This window comes from Thunnus thynnus, chromosome 6 (assembly GCF_963924715.1).
Source record: "Thunnus thynnus chromosome 6, fThuThy2.1, whole genome shotgun sequence".
NCBI lineage: Eukaryota > Metazoa > Chordata > Actinopteri > Scombriformes > Scombridae > Thunnus > Thunnus thynnus.
In genome coordinates, this window is record NC_089522.1 from 1,514,959 (window position 1) to 1,536,575 (window position 21,617).

The 21,617-nt window shown below is 39.6% G+C and overlaps 1 protein-coding gene across 1 annotated transcript in view; it reads right to left on the minus strand.

Annotated features, from left to right (window-relative positions):
* Positions 1-21,059, minus strand: part of plch2a (phospholipase C, eta 2a) — a 71,733-nt gene extending 50,674 nt beyond the window's left edge. Inside the window, exons 1-4 of the mRNA XM_067591203.1 lie at positions 20,727-21,059; positions 9,606-9,752; positions 2,480-2,723; positions 2,052-2,181 (exon numbers count right to left, since the gene is read on the minus strand). Coding sequence (XP_067447304.1) covers positions 2,052-2,181; positions 2,480-2,723; positions 9,606-9,752; positions 20,727-20,985 — 780 coding nt within the window. The 5' untranslated portion in view covers positions 20,986-21,059. The remainder of the gene's footprint in view (positions 1-2,051; positions 2,182-2,479; positions 2,724-9,605; positions 9,753-20,726) is intronic.
* Between the last annotated feature and the right edge of the window lie 558 nt (positions 21,060-21,617).

Here is a 21,617-nt window from a genome sequence, read left to right on the forward strand (position 1 = left end):
AAAAAAGAACAGTTTCTGCAAAGATGTAAACAAAGAATGAAGATCTTTTGAACTGATTAATAAAAGTTAAAATGTGTTTGGTTGTTACTGATACTATTAGTTGTAAAAAAGCTTGTATATTATTCAGTAAATATAGGTCAGACTAATATTATTACCAGTTATTTCATCTATTGGACTTCAATATGTAGAGCTTTACTTATTTATTTAGTCAGTTAAATAAAAGGCATCTCATTCAAATGTTACCAACTAATTCTGTTACAGCACAGATATTCAGTTCCTATATAACCATATATATATATATATATATATATGGTTGTACAAAATATATGAAACATCTCTCAGTATGACAGAACTGCATTTTACATGATTAAGAAATATGCAGCAATGTGCTCTGATATGTGATCAGATTTTTTATGCTACTGAATCATCAGATACCATCTTCAAACTGGAAAGAGGTCAAATCCACAGGTTCTTGTTCTGTAAGTAGGTTAAGCCAAGAAACTAGTCGAGAGACTGTCAACACACAAATCTTCATGAATGTCCACACACACACACACACATGGCCAGATCAGTCTCTTGTGTGTTTACCCTGCATTACACCAGAGGCCATCTGTGTCCCAGCAGCACCATATGGGTAACCGTCAACAGGCCACTGGGCTTAGTGATAGCAAGCTGGCTAGCTGCTCTGCAGGAGGACGGCTAAAACAACACGCTTAACATGGCAGCATGCTAATCCCACTGCTGAGGAAGAGAGTTAGTGGCTGAGCTGCGTGTTAGCCAACATCTGTAGCAGTAGCAATCAGTCAAAGTGTCTTTACTACTCATTCACAATCTGCCAGCAAGTAAGTACATACTGCAGATTCAAGTGACCCACTAAGCCAATTTACTGTCTTAATGAGCTGGACTGTGTAAGCAGCAGCAGTCAGTCATAAACTGCACTGCATGTGTGGGTGAGATGTATCAGTTTTCATTAGTTTAAACTTTTCATATTTCTATTCCTCTATATATTCAGTGGTTGCAGTTCTTTTTCAACAATCTTCGTGCATAAATCCCTTCAAGGCTAATTTGTAATTTGGGGATATATGAATAAAAGTGACCTGACCTACAATATTTCATAGTTGAGTTGAGTGTGGCTGGCTGGCTGGCATTTAATGTAGCATGACCTTTGCAGCAGTGGTTTAATTGTGATGAATTGTGAAGTTATGCCAGAGTTGAATTCAGTTTCAGTGTTGTTGCAGTTTAGTTGCCCCCCCCCCCCTGTCTTCATTAAGCACTGATAAGTGTAGTTGTAAACAGATTTAAGGATATTGGTTAATATCCATAACACTTCCTATGAAGCATTCATGGTGTATAAACTTAATGGATGTTTGATCACACTGTATATCATATTTATTTTATAACACACTATAAAATTTATGTAAGCCAACTGATAAATATTATATAATTGTTACTTATAAACAATTTTTAACCCCAACCCTGGCCTAATGCATGCTTATTACACAGTATATCACTGGAGAAAACTATTATGCTTATAAATGCTGAATGGGAGGGTTAAAATAAATTGTTGCAGAGTGTGTATACAGGCAATATAGTGAAAATAAAAATAAACCTCTCTCCATCCAGAATCCATTTTCAATTGCTACAGATAAACATGACACATTAAGTCTTATACATCAATTGGAATTGGGAATTTTTACACTGATTATAAACCAAATGAATCGTCACATTTGCATATACAGTGACTGTCTGCAAATCAATCTTTGCACACTTAAAACTCATCTCAAGTCTTGGGGGGGGGAAAAACAGTCTTGTACTCAACAGACTGGAAGTTATGAAAAAAATTCATAGATTGAACAGGCATTGGGTGAAGAGCCTTAAGCACTTGAATGCAGCCAGTATGATTGTAAGACAATCTTTAGAAAAAAATGATAATAGTCAGGATTTTTTTATGCTGCTTTTACACCACTGGCTGTCCTCTAAATCTCCAAACTCCCAGTTTGCTCCAGTATCTGGACACCCTTGATGTGGTTCTGCCCTTGTTGTTTCTGTACCTTGAACATCTGTTTGACCTTCTGTCGGGGCAGGTTGACGTTGAGTTTGTGCAGGAGCTGTAGGACCTCACTGATGCTTAAGCTGCCGTCACCGTTCTTATCAGCCTCAGTAAAAGTTTGCTTCAGCCATGTGATACCAAGGTGGGTTAAGGAAAGTTAGCATTAAGATTTAATATTGTTACTGCCTTTGGTAAAGAGTCTATATTGATGGCAAAAAAGAGTCCATGTAACAGATAAACTTAGCCTGTCATGCTTTAAAATTAAACTAAAACTCATACTCATACAATGGCCAGATTTTTTCAGCCCACTATAATGCTGATAATGATATTCTAGATCATAAAATATACACTATTTACAGATATTTGCACCCTCACATCACCAGCCCAATTATCAATCAAGGTCCCCCCTGCTGTATAACTGAAGGATATTGGTCTCGGGTGCGCTGTCTCTTGGCCAGGCTGTCCTCATCACTGATGCCAGCCATCAGGTATTTGAGGCCAGTAATCCAGGTTCGGGCCTCCTCGCCAGTGCCGGACACCAGGTCCAGGGACTCCATGTGCTCTCCATAGTACAGGCTGAAGCAGCAGTTAGGGTCGAAGCTGCCCTCGGCGTAGCGCTGGAAGATCTCAGACTGCTTACCCTCACACACCTCCCGGATGGAGTCTATGGAGACTGTTGGAGGAAATGGTAAGTGAGTCAGTAGGCCTGCAGGTGTCAAAGACTGTCAGGTGTTATTAGCTTATAAGCTGTTATAACTTAACTTAATAACAGAAAACTCTTGCTTGTTTAACCCAACTTAAACCCAACTCAACTTCCTCAGCAGTCTAGTATTCCAGTGGTTTTGAGAATTCCCATCTCTGGCAAAATAGTGTATTACTGTGGGCATAGTGATAGTTTAATGAGGAAACAATCACTATCTGAGTTCAGGCTTAATGATACAAAGGATTAAAAAGACTCAACTCAATGAGCAGTGTCCAGAGAGCTTTATTGACATGCAACATTTATGAGATAGTAATGACATTTCACCAGAAGACACTGCTTCAAGTCATTCATTAGTTTTCCCCATGACAGCAAGTAGCTCATAAGTACTGATAACTTGTTCAGCCTGCGTGCTGTTTTGGAAGTTCTGTGGACCAGGTTCATTCCCCAGTAGCCAATCATATCCAGAGAAGATACCCCAAACCTAACATTTGAACTACTTGGGCCTTTCTCTATCTCATCCTATTTGTCTGCCAGGGATTTTGTTGACTCTCCCACCTTTGCCCTTGTGCAAAAGTCAAGAAATTCTACTTGTACAGTTGAAATATCACAATCTAATAACCAAACTGCCATGACTCAGCACATTCATGCTGCCTTCAGGGTAATAAGTTTGACACTAAAGTTATCCAAGGATAAGAATAATGGTATAATACCGATAAACTTTATTTGTGTAGCACTGTTGTTATAGCGATGGGGTTATGAGGCTTTCCAGCCATTTCTCTATACTTCAAATGATGACTAGCATCTTTTTGAGACCTGGCATATATTGGTAGTGGGTTGAGCTAAATGCTAAAGTCAGCATGCTAACCTTCTCACAATGACAACACAATAACATGCAGATGTTTAGCACATAATGTTTACCATGTGTTCCATCTTAGTTTTTGTAATAGTATGCTAACATTTGATAATTAGCATTAAAAACAAAGTGCAGCTGAGGCTGATGGGAATGTCATTAATTGTGAAGGAATTTGGTCATAAACCAAAGTATGGGACCAATTAAAACGATAAACTCAAGATGGAGCCACATGAAAAGTCGAAGGATCACCAAATTATGATCAGTCATCCTGAGTAGATTATGAATGTCTGTACCAAATTTGATGGTAATCCATCCAATAGTTGTTGAGATCCATCTGTCTTATGGGAGTCTTAATTATTCATGCATTTATTTCCACATTTTGTTATTGTCACATTTATTTATTGCTACATTTCCACATCTCTTGGATGATAATTAATGATGATAATGGTAATTGTCCCACAACTAAGTCATTGTTTCACCTGGCTCTCATTGGCTGATCAGCCCAGGCTGGTTGCAGCAATAAACAACAATAGTGGCATACAGACAGCAGACAGTGTCCTGAATTGTCAAACTCTTGGCTAACATAGCTGAAACGCAAAACCCTGACAGTTTGGGGAATATGCTTTTTTCCTTCTCTTGCTGAGGGTTAAATGATACAATTGCAGCTCTGTCTGTAAGCTGCCATTGTTGTTGGGTTTTATGTTGCACTGCCAAAACTTACTACTGCCGCTGGGACTAGTTTTCAATGCAGAGGAAAATGCCTTGCTCACTTGCATACAATTTATTTTAAGTGATTTGGTTATCTGTGTCACTTTTCAAAAGAATGTCGGATTCAGATGTTGCATTTTGTTTCTTTGACTTTCTTGTCAATTGTCTCAATCCTTTGCTGCAAATGTGCCACTGACTAATGTCACACATTACATAGGAATTTTAGAAATGACTTGGTACAGGCCTGTTACTCAAAGCGAGATGGTTCAGGGTGACTCTTGGTGCTTCTGTTTTGTGTCCACTAGCAGACTAGTCAGAGGTATCAGCTATACTTACGGTGTTCTAAGTTGATAAATTCTGTGTGAACTCATTAGTTTGTACATGAATTTACTGAGACATGGTAATGTTTCTCATAGGAATAACATCCAGATGTCTCAACTTTAGCATATTTCTGACCAACTGCTTTGAACTAAGGTCTTACTTGGTTCAGATTATATTTTTATGTTTTTGTTCTTGGCTGGTTTTTCCTAGTCAAATTGTACTTCTGTACTTACGTTTTTGGCCAATTCTACTGGTCAAAATATAAATCTGTTTTGGTTGTTGGCCATTCCTTTGGCCAGAGAGATCAAATCTGCTGCCAGAAATACAGTACACCCGGCCAGTGTGTGAGCCGACCAGAAGCCTGCAGTGTTTCCTGTCCCAATGGGTGCTCTGTGATACGCCTCTAGAGGCCAGTGGCATAGAACACCACACCGAGTGCCAGCTAATATGCTGGCAGAGAACAGACAGACTTCTGCATTCGTCTCCACTGACTGAGACCTGTCAAGGTACCAAATGAGGGATGCAGGGGCACATACAGGGCAGTGTCAGTTAGAGTGTGACTGAAAGCTTATTACAAACTATCTGCAGGGGTAGAGCTAAAAAGAAATTTTCTAGAAATGTGATCTGGTATATTCGTCATCTCAGATGTGAATAAAGTGTGGATTAAGAAAACGAAGTAACGCCCTGTGAGAACTGGCCCCACTCTGAAGTGTGAAAGTAGTTTATTGTACCTTCACAGAAAAAAACGATGGTGTTTCTCAGAGGAAATTAGTTGCTGTTTTCTCAGCATTGTTCATGCTGTGCTCATCCAGCTGTAAAAAAAGGTTTAAGGTTTAGGATAAATTCCATGATTTAGTTTTCAATGTCTTTAAAGAAAGTCCCCCTTTCCAAAACACAGTGCTTGTTTTATTCCAATCTGCCAATGAAGTGTGTGTGTCATTTTCATTAGTGGCACGTGTGTGTAAGACAGTGTTTGGGCAGATTAAAGCTGATGAATAATTAAGTCGACTTAAGAAGCTTATTAACTCCAGGCCTAAAGAGGGGGGAGAGCAACAGGAAACTGAGCCCCTGAGCCACCATGAGATGCCCACCCATACTGGGAGCCTTTGCTAAGCAGTCCCTTTGCCTGTGTCTATTCTAAAACACTGCGGGAAATGCTTTTGTTTGTGTGTTGCAGATGCTGTGCAGTGAAAATAAATGTCTGATTCTAAATAACAAATACAATGCCAGCCCGGAGGGACTACAAGAATGAAATCCAACAGAACTAAATGCCTGCCAGGGACAGCTGGGAAATATGCACTGTTGGGTAGCAAAAATGGATAAAAATGGTAAAATATTTACCTTAGTCTCATGCCTCCATTCCAAATTCACCATATATACTGTATGTAATGTGTTGTAAATGATCTCAACTTTAAAGCAGAATTAACTGATTTGTTCCTTCAGCCACTAGGAAAGAGTGTGAAAAGCTGAAAATACAATGTGTGCTAACAAACAGTTCCCTTTTTACACATCCAGAAGATACTGAGCAACATTAACATTCATTTAGATTTGTGTTTGTGTCCACCTCATAATTAGAAGTCCAATATTCACTCTCTTTTAGGCTCTTGAAGCTACTAAATGCTCTGCTGTGTTAACCAGCTACTCTAGTGTATGGTGGGTTTATCAAACTGAAAAAAGCCACCTGCTGCTGCTGCAAACCTGTTGATGAGAAAGTTGTAGGCTGTACAAAACAATGAGCTGAAAGTTGCTTAAATGCTTTGTAAAAGTTTAGCAGAACTGCAGAGACAGGTGATAATTATTTGTGGGTTTCTAGCTACTAGCAAGTGGTATAAACACAATACAGCTACATTATGCCAGGGTTTTCCCAGGATTTTTTTGAGACAAAGGTGGCAACGTTTGGAGAATGTGCATGGTGCGGCATACATAGTTTGTGCGTGCACCTTTAGAGTGTTGTGCACTTAAGTGAAAAAAATCATGATTTGACAGACAAAAATGTCCGTAGGGATTTAAATTTTATACCAAGATGGAACAAAAAGATGAAAAATAAAGGTTGTGACAAATGACGGTGTTGATTTAGTAGGCCTGGAACAATATGTTCCTGATACTGGGGTGCTGATTTGATTCAGAATCAATTCTCAATTTAAAACACATTCTCCACTGAAGAATAGAAAAGGGGGCTCTATTTTCAGACTGCTCCAGTATACTGTGTGTCAAAGCATTCACTGGTGTCCTTATTCCACTGAAATACAACATGAAACATAACTGGCAATTAAGACAAATGGTCTGCAACCATTTTAAATTTTAAAAAGTTAACTGCATTAATTAACGAATGAATTCATGTGAAAACATCTTACAGTCTCCTGCCTGTATGACAATAACAAAATGAGGGGAGGTGGAGTGCTCCAATGTGTTGTTATTAACATGGTGTCTCCAGCAGAGCAGCCTCTCTGCTGCACCGTTAGCTCCGGGGAAAGACATCGCTGTCCAACACACTGAGCAGGTGAAGGGTTTTTGAGGTAAAACAGACTGATCACCGAGTTATTTTCTTCACCTCAAAGTTGGATAAAGTTGTTTGATGCTGCAGTGTGTGTGTTGGTCAGCTGGTCTTGTTTTTTACTGCTGGAGTTCACTGCTCCGCTAACATTAGTCTCTGAGTTACAGCGTAGAAAATTCACAAGACACTTTGAAATCCTATTTGAGCAGTCAGAGCATCCGGACTGAGATGCAGCTGTAGAAATCAGATTGGAATTACATTTCAAACTACCTCCAAACGTGTTCTTTTGCAGTCCAGACTTACTGAAATCAATCTGGATACAATCTAGTTATGCCAAAAAAAGGATTTGGGCTGGTAGTCTGAACAAGGCCTTAGTCAGGGACCCCAACAAAGTATTTGTTTTTGGGACTGGCTCTGGTTCATTTTGTTGGCTCGAGTTGGGTTCAGGTTTGGTTATTTTTTGGATTATTAAGAAATATCTCTTTTTCTCTCTGACAGACAAGTGTCTGTGTCCATCCTTGTCATGTATTGCAAGTAGATATGACATGCCCAGAGGGAAGAGGGAAAGAGACTAGCCAATAATGTGAGAAAGAGTGTAGCCACTGTGTTGTATTAGCCTGGCTGATACACACACACACACACACACACACACACACACATATATATATATATATATATATATACACACACACACACACACACACACACACACACACACACACACACACATATATATATATATAATTTTTTTTTCCATATCAGATCTGGGCCACTTGTATATGTGGTCCTTGATATGATTCATATCTGATCTCTGGCTGTGAGACCGCTGTCAGAACGGTCAAACCGGAGTTCATGTGGTTTTTGAATGTCTCACTTCTCTGCACATATCACCTGTCATCATCATTCAGTGTCTGCACCTCACAGCCTGGTACAAATAAACATGGTGGAGAGCAACAACAGCGACGGAGGTCAATGGAGAAACGAGCATGTTTCAAATTTGTTGACATTTATTTTATCATAACCAAATGCAGTGCAACCTGCACACATTTCAGTTAAATCTGCACATGTGTGGCAGTTCAGTGGTGTTCACACCAGGGCTGCCACAATATCAGATTTTCACAACACAATTATTGTGGCCAAAAGAATTCACAATGACGATATTATCGTGATATCTATAGAAAATTTGAAAAAAAAATTAAATAAATAAATAATGCTATCAGTCAAATTATCTTTAACTTTCTTTATTGTGTATTTTGCCTCTTTTCTGGCAAATAAATTACACTCAAAATACAAGTGTAGGGAGGTGGAACGAGAGTCGGTAACCATAACTGCACATGCTACAGAAAATTAATATTTTACTCGTCTTTCTAAGGGTATTTCTTGGCGTCTTCCAAAAAAGGCCATTTAGAGACAACAAATACCCCTGCTTCAGAGTAACTGAAGCATAAACACATTATGGTGCTTGAAACTATACTTTGTGCATATAAAACAAGTCAAAACAAGTGCTATGGTGGAAAAGCAGTTCATATAAAAAGTGAATCGCAGCAAACTATTTCTATTTACATAATTTCCATGTTGTGGCTTTATAAAAAGCAATAAAGCAGCATATGGTCATTTTTGGAATTTTGAAGTGCCAGTCATTGGCAGGATCTGTTCCTACTGACTTGGTCATTATATGAAAGAAGAGGGGGGCAGGCGCCTACTTTCAACGCGGACTTGTTGACTATTGTAGGGTGTGGACAGGATATGGAAGCTCCTATTGGGTCAAGTGAGGTGTCAATCAAAAGGTCAGAGTGCAGCTGCCATTTTGATACAGGTCACTTACAAACATGAATGTGAACCATCAACACAAAAAGATCAGATCTGACTAAAACAATCAGTTTTACATCAAGGGCCTGTAAGGTGATCATAGCCTTAAAGTGTTTTAGCTTACCCTCTTATTCTAGTCAGACTCAACCCTGGACCAGCTGAGTTGGGGTCTTACGTTTGGTTGTTGACCAGCTATTCTGGTCCAAATCAATTTTAAACAGTGCCTCTTCTCATTATGATCCAACTTAACATCCAAACCTGTATCAAAAGCTAATTTTCCCCATCTTGTGTGTTTTTCTTATTGTATAAGTATTTAAAATGTTTAGTTTCTTGCCTCTATGCAAGTTAGGAAATTAAATCCACAAATGTACTAGTCCCATTAACAGTAGCTGTTGCATCCACTCGGTATCTGTATTCTTTTGGGCAAAATGAATTGTAAGAGGTTCAGTTGAGCCCCACTAGGTTGAGCCTCTTGGAAGGATGACATGGAAATTCAGAATGGAAATATGTTTGCCTGGTAGCATTCAATGAGCCCTGCCTGTCATAAAATATGGCATGAATAGTTTTCCATACATGTAAACCATGAATACATTGAACTACAGGAGGGGAGAATAACAGATTTGAAATGCTGTTCCCTCATGACTGCAAGAAGGGAGAAGATACTCACTCTTGGCCTTTTCATTCTTGCGCGAGGGCCTCCAGCGGATGCAAGACTTGTGTTCGTCCAGATAGAAGAACCGCACCAGTCCCTTGGAGCCACCGCGGAGCTTCACCATCTGGGTCCCCATCTGCATGGAGCTCATGCATTTCTCCACTAGAGGCAAGAATACAAGCCAGACAGAAGAAGAAAAAAAGTTTGGAAAGTTGTCAAAAGGGAAACCACTGGAGTGTGCTATCCAGTTTCAAAAAAAAATAACAGTGTGTGACAGACAGAAATGTGCATACACATCATGTTTTCATTCAACAGATTTTAAGTGTATGTGTGTAGTTCCACAAAATTTCATCTGAGCTCTCATGAAAAATACAGTTATTTACACTCACAAGAACACACACCAATGCAAAGCAAACGCATTGGATATGCCTGTCACTGCCAACAGGGATTTGCTTGTCTTGTGGGAGGAAGAGAAAGGGAGGGAAGACAGACGACAGTGAGAGGCAATTTCTCTACCAAAATCCCTTTAACAAGATCTCTACTTCACACTGTAGAGGATGACAGAAAAACAACAGGAAAAATCAATAAAACCAGGAGCTCTTTTTTAGATGTGAGGATCCATATTGTGGCCAAAGCTTAACAGAAACCCTGCCACATCTTCTAGGAATGAAACCACACCCAGTGACTTTAATGAGATGAGCAAAAAACCCTGAACAGTGACACTGAAACTACAGCAAAGTCTCTGTGTGCCCTTGCCATTATTTTGGGGAGAATTTGACAGTTCCTCCACACAGTGTGGTAATCAGTCCTGGACTGGCTGGTGTGGGCAGCCATGTGCCCCTGGGCTGTGGTTGTAGCCATATTATCAAAGTGTCTGTCACATCCTATCAAACTATTTCCCCACAACATGCAGGAAATGAGGCCGCCTCAGCACGCAGATTTCTGACACACGACTTCTGTCTGCTGTGTGAGTAAGGCTGCGTTTAGGGGATTTGGGAAAGTGATAGATATACTACAAGTTTCCTTTTCTACTTTGAGAGCGCACACACAGAGAGGTGTAGACTCTTTCATCTTAATGCATCAATGAGTAAAAAAGTTGAATTAAAGCAAACAAATTCTTCCAGCCTCATTATTCAGACCAATTTTTAAAACACTGTATTCAAGTTAGGGGTGTGCGACATGATGATATTAGATTGCGAACAATTAAAATGTCTCCATGATCTGCCTTTACAGAGAGATCATTAGTATCATGCCACAGTTCACGTTGTATCAGTTCAGCTCCATGATGGAGTGCAGTCTGCTAGCAGGAGGCTAAAGGGTAACAGCACTGACATGGTGAGCTCACCAGTTAGCTCACAGATTTGATTCTTCATAGTGTGTTTGTGAAATCTATAGCAGTTTTAATGTCCTGCTAGGAAGCTCACCTACTGCACATCATGTTAAACTAACAACTGGGCTACAGGTAAACACCATGGTTTAGCGGTTAGCTTGCCTGCTAACTGGTAGCACTTCTGTCATGCCGCAAGCATGATGTCAGCTCTGGTGCACTGTGTTGGTGCCTTTTTTTTTAACGGTGCACATCCTGCTAGATATCAGAAACGACACTTTTCAGCTATGACATTAGTTTGGTTTCCCACTGCAATATCCATTTTAAATAAAGCCAGATAGACTGTCACTACTTTTTAATGCAACTTTGCACACTCGCTCTTATTTATTTATGGAATTGTTTGTGTTTTAATGTAATTTTATGTCTTTCATTTTGAGCTCCTAACCTAAGACACATTTCTATCATGTGATAGACAATAAAGCTTTTGTAATCTTGAATCTTGAGTAATGTTCAGTTATTATTCAGTTCATGTAAAAAATCAACATGAAAAAGAATTGTGATAAGATCATGGATCGTGATCCTGCCTGAAAAAATCGTGATATGATATTTTTGCCATATCGCCCACCTCTTATTCAAGTCACTTCCATTACTTGAAATTTATGAATAACCCTTAACTCACCTCTACATTTAAACTTAACACATCCATCTTTGAGCAAAATTTCCAATTGGTTGTGGCAGTACCTGTACTCTAATGGCTTACATAGTATTCAGCATAATATACATTACATATAGGATTCATCACAATGTTGGAATGCAAGGCTGCTTTATGAGATGAATTATGAATTATGTTTACAACAGGGTGTGCTTTTTGAAAATAACTACAATGACCAAAAAGAGTCTAGAAAGAGTCCATACAAGTCTAATCTATCAATACACATTTCAAATGTTCATATTCACATAACTTGCATTAGCTTCCCGCAGCCTCATTTGGCAGTTTGTTGTGCTATTTGGAAATAATCTATAAAATGCATTTAAAACCTCTGGGGGGGCTGAGTAGTTGCTGAGTATGTATGTCTACAATTACAAAATCCTTGTCTTTACAAAAATTACAGAGACCCTCTCATGTTTTACCAAGCCTATTAATGGCCAAAAGGCCCGCTGTGTGCTGGGAGCTACACACACGATGTAATCAGTCTTCTGTTTGTGTATATTGTTAGCCTTACACTGCACTGGCAGTGGTGCTGTGGAGTTCTGCACTTTCCTGATATAGTTCTGAGCAGGAACTCAATAGCAGAGGTTAGGGGAACAGGACTGAACTACATTAACAATGCCCTGGGGGTGGGATATCTACAGTGAGACCACAGCCTGGCCAAATCAATGCTCAATTAGAGCAATCCATCACTGCTCATTTGCGTTACTTACTTACACAGCAGATATTTTGGATGCATACTGCATTCAGTTTAAAATGGGACAAAACATGGTCCTGCTTTAAAATGATAAGAGATACCATAGTTGGTCTTTTCTGTGATGTTTTGCTGCAAATTAGCTTAATCACATATAATCAAATATGTTTCAAAAAGGCATTAATTTGGTCAACATAGGCAGCACTTTATTCCTGAAATCTCATGTTTCCTGGTTAATACAAACTCAACATTCCCATCAGTACAACAGAGTCATGTCATACTCATTTTTAACTGGAATACAGTTTTAATTCACTTATTATTCCTATTCTCTTCCACGTTGCCATCTTTTTCTGATTGATGCTAAGCTACCGATGATGCACCTCACAACTGTGTGCAACTGCTAACTGTTAACAGTGATCAAAGAAAAGAGGGCTTTTAATAATTGCCAGTGAAAACAGCATTTGTGTTAAGCGGACATGAGAGCAGCACAATGGTGAGAATGACATGATGTAGTAATTTTTCCAAATTAAATGTGAAAAAGGCTGTTATTCTCATGATCATGAGTTGTTGTACTGATGGAGTTAGTGATCACTACAAAACAACAGCCACGGCTGCTCTGAGCTTCCATACTTCATCAATCATACCATGGTTACATGTAACCTCATGCAGTGAATAAGATGCCAATGCAAAGTGGCTGAATCAGTGAACACTACAGTCTGGTAGAGCAGAACTGACGTGACCTTTGACTCTCCTGTTACTTTGCCCACCAAACACAGAAAGGACAATCATCCTTGTTGGGAGAATCAATACTGCAGCCACCACAGCCCACAGGCTAACTCTTCATCACAGGGTGCCTATTGATCCCATGTGCAGGCTGGATCACTCTCACACATATACAAATATCCTGACCTGGACCCACAACAGAGAACACACGATACTTCCAACTTACCAGTCTGGCATTAAAGAGCCACATGTTATAGTCACTGCACAATCAAATTACGCAAAAACCTCCTGAAGAGAAAAACTTTTTGCAACTGTGAACACTGAATCTCTCTCTCTCTCTCTCTCTGTGCCTCTTTTGCTCATCAATTTATACATTTCATATCCTAACTGCTGCATGCACTGGGTTTATTCAAAAAAGAGAAAATGAAGAGAAAAATAGTGAAAAATATTACCTTACAATTCTTAACTATATTGTATATATTGCAGATGCATAGAAATTCCACTGCAGTATGGATGTAATGTGGAAATTCTGCCATGACGATGAATTATAAAAATCATTTTTAAAAATAGTATTATGGAACATCTTGTTGTCCTTTTTTTTAACAGATAATTACAGTATTCAAATTAAAAACCATTGACAGTCAGTGTTAAAACTATGACCATTTTTTCCACTGCAAAAACAAGCCAAACACTAAATAAGATGAAAACAATGGCAAAATGTACATATTACAAATACAACTGATAAATGATAATGTGAAAGATGGAAGAACGGACTTGGCATTTGACATTTGGCATTTTAGATTTTATCTTTTCCATTTCCCATTGACTCATTGATTTTCCAAGACCAAAAGCCAAATGTCAAATGGAATATGGAAAAGATGAAATTTAAAATGTCAAATGGTAAAGTGCAAATGCAAAAAAAAAAAAAAAAAAAAAAAAAAAAATATATATATATATATATATATATATATATATATATATATATATATATATATTTTTTTTTTTTATTTCTATTTAAAGCTTTTCCATAATGCACGATGATGTTTGGTAGGTGTAATGGTTACCATGCTCAACATGCTGGTTTAGTGTGTTAGCATGCTAACATTCAATTATTAGCACTAAATACAAAATACAGCTGAGGCTGATGGGAATGACCAGAATATATAATAATCCAAAGTACTGGACCAAATGAAATTTTGACCTGATGATGGGACTAGTTGCAGTCAGGAGATCAAAATTGTTACAATTCAGCTTCATGGGAACATGAATGTGTGAACCAAATTTCACAGCAATCCATCCAATAGTTGTAGAGATATGTCAAAGAATTAAACAGTTAACCTCATGGTTGTGCTAGACATTAGCACAAGTCAAATACATTAGAATACATCATCTAGGAACGTACCGTATGTCTATACCAAACAAAAGTTGTTCTGTCAAGTAAATGTTGAGATATATCACAGCATAAGTGAAAACTCTGACCTGCTGGTGGTGCTAGAGGAAAAGTCAGAGGATCACCAAAAAGATTTCATGGCAATCCATCCCATAGTTGTCAAGATAACTCTGAACAACAAATGTCAAAGGTCAGCGGTTGATCAAAGTCAGTAAGATTCATCCTCCTGGGACCGTGAATGTTAGTACAAAGATTCATAGCAATCCTTACCATAATTATCAAGATATTTCAGTGCATTTCAGTGACCATTGACTGTATATAAATATGGATGTCATGACAGCTCCCCAGAAGTGAAGCCAAAACATCTGGATAACCCCCTGCTTACTGGCTGCAGTGAAGATCATAAGTCCCGCCCCCACCAAGTGGATGGGACCTGAGCCAAACTAAAGAATCAAAGTACACGTCAAAAAGTTTTTTCCCAAAGATGGTTTCTGTCATTTTAGGTAGTTCTTATCATGCATGTCCAAGCACTCATTTTTCTGATAAGTTTGTTTTTAATTAGTCATTTGACAATATAAAGAGGGGGTCTGACGTCATGATTGACAGCTGTGACAGCCGTTCTCAAACCTCCGTCAGGCAGTGGAATGGCTGAAGGGGCGTGTTCTGTGGGCCGTCATCCCATCACCTGACTCTACTGCAAGCAAGATGGCAGCTCCCGGAAAGAAGATATTTTGGCATCACTTTTGCATAGCGGTAGGAAGTGGAGACACGTCGTCCACATTTATATATAGTCAATGAGATCGACCGACAGTGCTAACCCAATGCATGACTATAAACATGTTTAAATTGTTCAATATAAAAAAAGTATAATTTTCTATTGGTACCGAAATTCAGAAACTGAATCCCAATGGAATCAACATTTTCAAATGATAACCAGCCTTACATGTTACCACAACTGATTAAAGAAACATCATCGAGAGCTGTACATTGACTGTGTTTTATAACCATTCTGGAAATTTGTACATGAGCCATTACACCCAATACCAGAAGAAACCAATTATCAATGCTATTAGTGACTGGTTTTCAATGTACTGTGAAGAAGGATGAAGAAAGATAGTATCCATAACCAATTGACCCTTAATGATTTGAGCATTTGGACTATTTCACGCTACATAAATGCAACATGACTGTGGAGTAGCTTTTTACTGATCTCAAGGGAAGTGTTCCCTCTGTACTGTAGCTGCTGGATGATTGCAGCTCCTGATAGCCAGTGGTTGTAACAGACCCCAGGATCTGCACTCCTTCAGCCAGAGAAGAGGGGAAGTTATCCATGAAATGAGCTGCTGTCAAAGTTTGGTTGGAATGAGAGCATGCAGGCTGTGCAGACTCTTGGGTCAGGATGGCACATTGCTGAAAAGTACCTCCTGACACCGATCTATCATCATCATCCTCCTCCTCCTGTTAAGATTAGCTGCACACTCTCCTAAACGCTATCACAGCACAGTCTCCTGGCCAACATTTATATCTGGTGCTCATCCAGAGCCCCAGTGTCAACCCACCTCTTTGTGTGTTCCCTTTATTGGCATTTTAAAGGGAAACTAATGGGATTCTCCAGACTAAGTGGAGATAAACTGAGGAGGAAACATCAGGGCAGTTATGAGTCCCTTTTAGCTGCTGTCATGTCGCACATTGGATTTCACCAGTGCAGCGAGAGGCTAAATCTAATAAAAGTGCAACCAAGAGGCTCGTGGAACACACTCTGGTTTAGCGGTTGCCTTGAACACTATAACTCATGGATGGCAGGAGGCAGGGAGGGAGGCCACGTTCTGCTCACATTTCCCTGCCAGCCGGCTAAAAGGAGACTGTGTTTGCTCATGCAATGTAGCTGGCTGTATGTGGGAAACCCCTTGAGTAGTCAACTAAATCTTTGAAATATCTTCCCACAGCACTTTATAAGGAGTGCTCACATGGTAGCAAGATTTGGTATGGTATACAGAACTTAAAGCAAAGACCGGCATGCATGTAGCAGTATGTGGTGGATGAAATGCATTTGACCCATTTCTATCCATTGCAAAGGTTAATGATAGCCTATGGAAGGCTGATTAAGCCTGGATAATCAAAGGCCGGTGTAATAAATTAACCAACACCCCAGTAGGTTTGGGAATTGTTCACAGTTGGTGCTGAGGCTCCAGGAGGTGATGCACTCTCACTGTATTGCCTGTAGAGCCATTAAAATGACAGGAAACTTGATTTAGAAGCCTGTGTCCTCTGGATCTGAGTTTTCTTATTCATGTCCAAATGGCAGGATGGTACCAAAGGATATTACAGGCATTTATTGGCTGCAGATAGAATCAACATACACAATGTAAACAATAAAGCTACGTGGCCTAAGTTGCAATGTCAACACTCAAACACGAACACCGATTTCTCTGCCATGTATACATGTAACCAGGTTTCTCATCATCTTTTTACAAGTAAGCATGTGCACAATAACAGACTGCAGACAAAGCACGACGTCAAGCAGCTGGATGAAAGGAGAGATCAACACACAGAGCGAAGCGTCCTCGTGGCTAAAATAATAGCATCCAAAGTCTGACTGAAACTAAAACAAAGTAGCCTGTAGATGTCTTCAGACTAGGGCTGTAGTCTCCTGGTCAACTGGTCCACCAGTTGGTCGATATGCTCTCATCCGACCAAATTTTCAGTTGTCGAATAATCGCTGTATTACTTTCATAAGCTGCAAAGTGCTGCATCCAATCATCCATTAATGAGCTTCACAAAATTTTAATCAAAGTCAACCTTGTCACCTCCTGCACTGTTTACTCGCTCAGTTTTATGGTGAAAAATCAGCTAAATGTACATATTTCATGTGTAACAGACCTTGTAGAGGTGTTTAATGTTTGCATCTTTTTCTTAATGACTGCTTTAAAACATAACATCTGAACCACAAGGTAAAGATGAAAACATCTCAACAGCTGGCTGATGGCAGGACCAGCACCACTATTAACACATGTTTATATACAAACTCCTTGATACCAGCTTTGGGATGATAATGGGGAAGGGAAAAAAAGGTAAATACGAGGGGAAAAGCAACTATAAAGAAGATACCTTTGAAAAGAGAGAAGAAAATGAGGGAAGGCAGCAAGGAAGGGAAGGTGAAAGGGAGCAAAGAAAAGAGGAAACAAGAGTGAAAGCTGACGAGGAGGAACAGGTGAGGAACAACACGGTTTGATGAAAAATGTAGAAAGCCGCTTAGAAAGCCACAACAGCAGCATACACATGTACAACATTTTATAGAGACTGAGAGAGACAAAAGTGGAGCACAAAACACACATAAAAAAGCATGCACTCTTTACTAGTGGGGGTCTGGGCCGGTTGCCATGGTTACAACATCAGATTTAAGCTGTGTGTGAATGTGGAGAAGACGCCCATTGTGGGGGAATGCTGAACGCTTGCTGGATGCTAAAACTGATGAAAACAAGCTGACATCATATCTGCAAGGTTGATTAATGAGAGAACAAGAGTGACAACAGCTGGAATAAAAGCTCCTCTATTTCCTCCAACTGTAAACATCGTATGGCAGCATGGAGAACAGTCAACAGCACTGTTAACATGTCACATGAAAGCACAAATGTTTAAGACTGCAAGTGATTCATATTTTGTGCTGACACTTATCTACTTGAATAACCTGCAAACTCACAAATGTAACAGACACAGAACTGTCACAGGATCCTCATCTGTTATTAATGATGCTGTTGCACTAATGTATATGTTGACTGTCCAAGGCTTTTGATTCTGTTCATCACAACTTATTACGGCTGGAAGTCTGGCAAGGGGCAGGTTCAGGGAGCTGGCCAATCAGAACGGGAGGTGGGCCTTAAAGAGACAGAAGCTAAAACAGCCTGTTTCAGAAAGAGGCTGAACTGAGGGGCTGCATAAAGGGCTGGTATAAGATAAATAACTGTAAATCATGCAAATATATTCCAACAGACCCCCAGAACAAAAATATAAACCTGGAAATGTGCAGAATATATGTCCTTTGATGAAAAGCATCATTAGTTGCCTTTTACATCCTAAACTAAATTATTACTGATTTTTACCAAATAAAATGACCCTAATATGCACAAAAGAAACCAAATGTATAACAATAAATCATGCCCACTCTGCAACAAAGAGTGGATAACAATAAAATGTTTCTTTGTACAAATATCTCAGGATGTGGCTGAATGATCAATTGACTTTCCATACTCATGTTGATAATCTTGTATAGAAAAAAAGAGACTTAAAACCTTAAAATCATTTTGTTTTAGAAATACTTTCACTTTGCAGCAAGAAAATCTTCTTCAGTCTACTTTTTAAACTTTGTTTTACACCATGCTGCTATGTTCTGATGTACTAGATCATCTAGATGGTTAATTCTCAGTCTCCCCAGAGTCTGAACTTGGCGAATCTGCATTTGCACACTTCTCACTCTGAGCTAACAATCACTTGCGAGATCCATTTCATTTGGACTTTTAAACAGCACATTCAACAATGCTTCATGAGGAGTATAGCTGGTTTAAACCAGACCAGTTACATTCAGCACCAGCACACCCGAAGGCCTCTCCATCTCCTGACCAGCTTCCTGGAAGTAGTCATGTAATAGAATGACCTACATCCATACTCCAGTATTTAACTGGCATTAACAGTACTGCTGGAGACCACAGCTGAGCTGCTGTTAATGGGGTTAAAGTAGAAGGCAGAGCCTAACCCTAACCCAAACAGAGCGAGCGGAGGCTGAGTCCAGGTAAGATGAGTGGGCGTCACCTCAGTGACGTGGTGGGGTGACTGCTGTCCTGCTGCCAGAGTCACAGTATGGACCAAGCAGGCGGAGTTAGTTACTGTCTGCTGTCAGGCCACCAGGTTAAACCCAGAGGGATTGTCTTGAGGCCATATGTTGCAGCCACACACACACACACACACACTCACACACACACACACACACACACACACACACACACACACACACACACACACACACACACACACACACACACACACACACACAGCCACACACAGCCACACACACACAGGTGATTCCATGGTGCAGATGGTCAATTTGCTGACGTTGAAGCAGCACAGTTAAAGACTGTGAGGGCGGTGGTGTAAAGGTTAAACCTGAGATGCCCATGAGCAAAACAATCAACTCAGTCTGCTTGTTCGCATGAACGAAGCTTTTTAAAAAGTGTTGAAGTGTTGCAAAGCATGTAACAAGTATTTACCCTGAACACCAGAGTAGTCTGCTATCTGTTGGACATCAACACTTCTAATGCTGAAAATATATGAAGTTTGACAAATTCAAGTCATTTTATAGCCAAAACACTGAACGACTGCTGCTTTTAGCTTCTAATATGTGAAGATTTGCTGCTTTTCTCATATCTTCCACTTTTTGTCAAAATAACAAATATGAAGCTGTTGTCTTATTCTTATACTAAACAACAAATCATTTCATCATAAAAATAATCAAAAGATTATTGTATGACAATAAGTTAGTGCCCAAAAGACAGTGTTTCATCTTTCATTCTTTATATGTATTATTATTATGATTATTATTATTATATAGTCAATACAAACACAAACAAAATGTGTGTTTATCCCAAGTTGTTACAGCTCTGATTCATGAAGCACCAAGAAAGAAGAACAGAGTGCAACACAAACACATCACACACACTATAAATACACTGCTAGCTAGCTACAGCTGAAGTCCATACAATTAGTACACTGGCTGTTTGTGGGTAATAAACAGTCACCAATCAAAATATCAGTTTATGGTTATGGTCTCATGGTTGTCTAAAGTAAAGTCACATGAAACTAAGCCAGTAGTTAAACCATTGTGTTTATCTTTTGTGTGATGGAAAACACGCTCAGAGTTGTGTTGCATCTTCCAAAAGTTTGCTTTCATTGACGTTACGAGACTCTACGATTTAGTGAATGATGTGAGTCATCAGCACAGGCTGAGGTTGCCATAACAACAAAAGCCATCAGATAAAGCTGAAAGTAACAGTCTTCTTTTTTCTCATGTAAAAATGCTGCTCAATCACTGCTGTTCATTAAAACAAACTGTCAAACTTACAACAACCTATAAAATGAAATATCATCATTGCTGCTACAGCTTGAAGACTTTTCTGACCAGCCGCATGAAAGGAAACTAATCAGAACACACAGAAGTGTACAAATGATGCACTTTAGCATCTGAATTTGTATTTACACACAAGGCTGATATCTGTAACATCCGACCAGTCTACTAAGCTTACCCATGTAGCCGAGCCTCCACTTGGAGAAGGCCACAATGCTGCTGCCTATCCAGAAGAACTCCTCCACCACGCAGGACAGAGACGCCTGCTGCTGGCTCTTACACTCAGCCTCCTGTTTGTCCTTCTCTCCCTCTGAGGAGAAAGCCCCTTTAGCTGGGGGTCCGGGCATGTCTCCGGTGGCAGCCACGGCAGTCGAACGCATCAGGGCTGAAGACACAGGCCCAATGGGGAAAAAGCTGTTCTTCTTGGATGTGCTCATTTAAAATAACTGAGATTACGAGTTGTTGCCTAAATGTCAAGGAGGTATTCCTGAGGAAATTTCATTTAAGAATAAAACTCAGGTTTGAGTAAATTAGGTAAAAAAAACCCACCTAATCCAAGTACTTTTGAGTAAATGTTCCTTTATATCCTCACATATCGACTCATGCTGGTGTTTTCCTTCCCAGGTTCAAAGCAGAATCCGAAGAAAAAAGCCCACAGAAAGAATTTCCTCTCATTCAACAGTTGGTCAATAATCTTGTAATGTTCCTGCCACAGCAAATGTTCTTATTGCTCTGGCGTCTCTTCAATATTCCTCCGTCTCAAAGACAAAAAAGATGTATGTATGCAGCAGTATGTTTTCAAAGCTACAATTTGTCTTCATGCTGTGCTATGATTTCTTTATTTCTTCCCCTGGCTAGCATCCATCAGCGGCGCCAAAAAACTGCTGGCTTCTTATGAAAGAGAGAGAGCACGGCTGCAGCGATGGGAAGCAGAGAAGACATGGAAGCGCAACGCACAAACTGTAACTGTGCAACATGTGTTGGGCAAGCAGAAATCCTAAATCCCTGGGAAGCAGTAATCCTGGTCTAGGAGATTTGCTCAACGTGTGGAGTGAAACGGAATGACCCA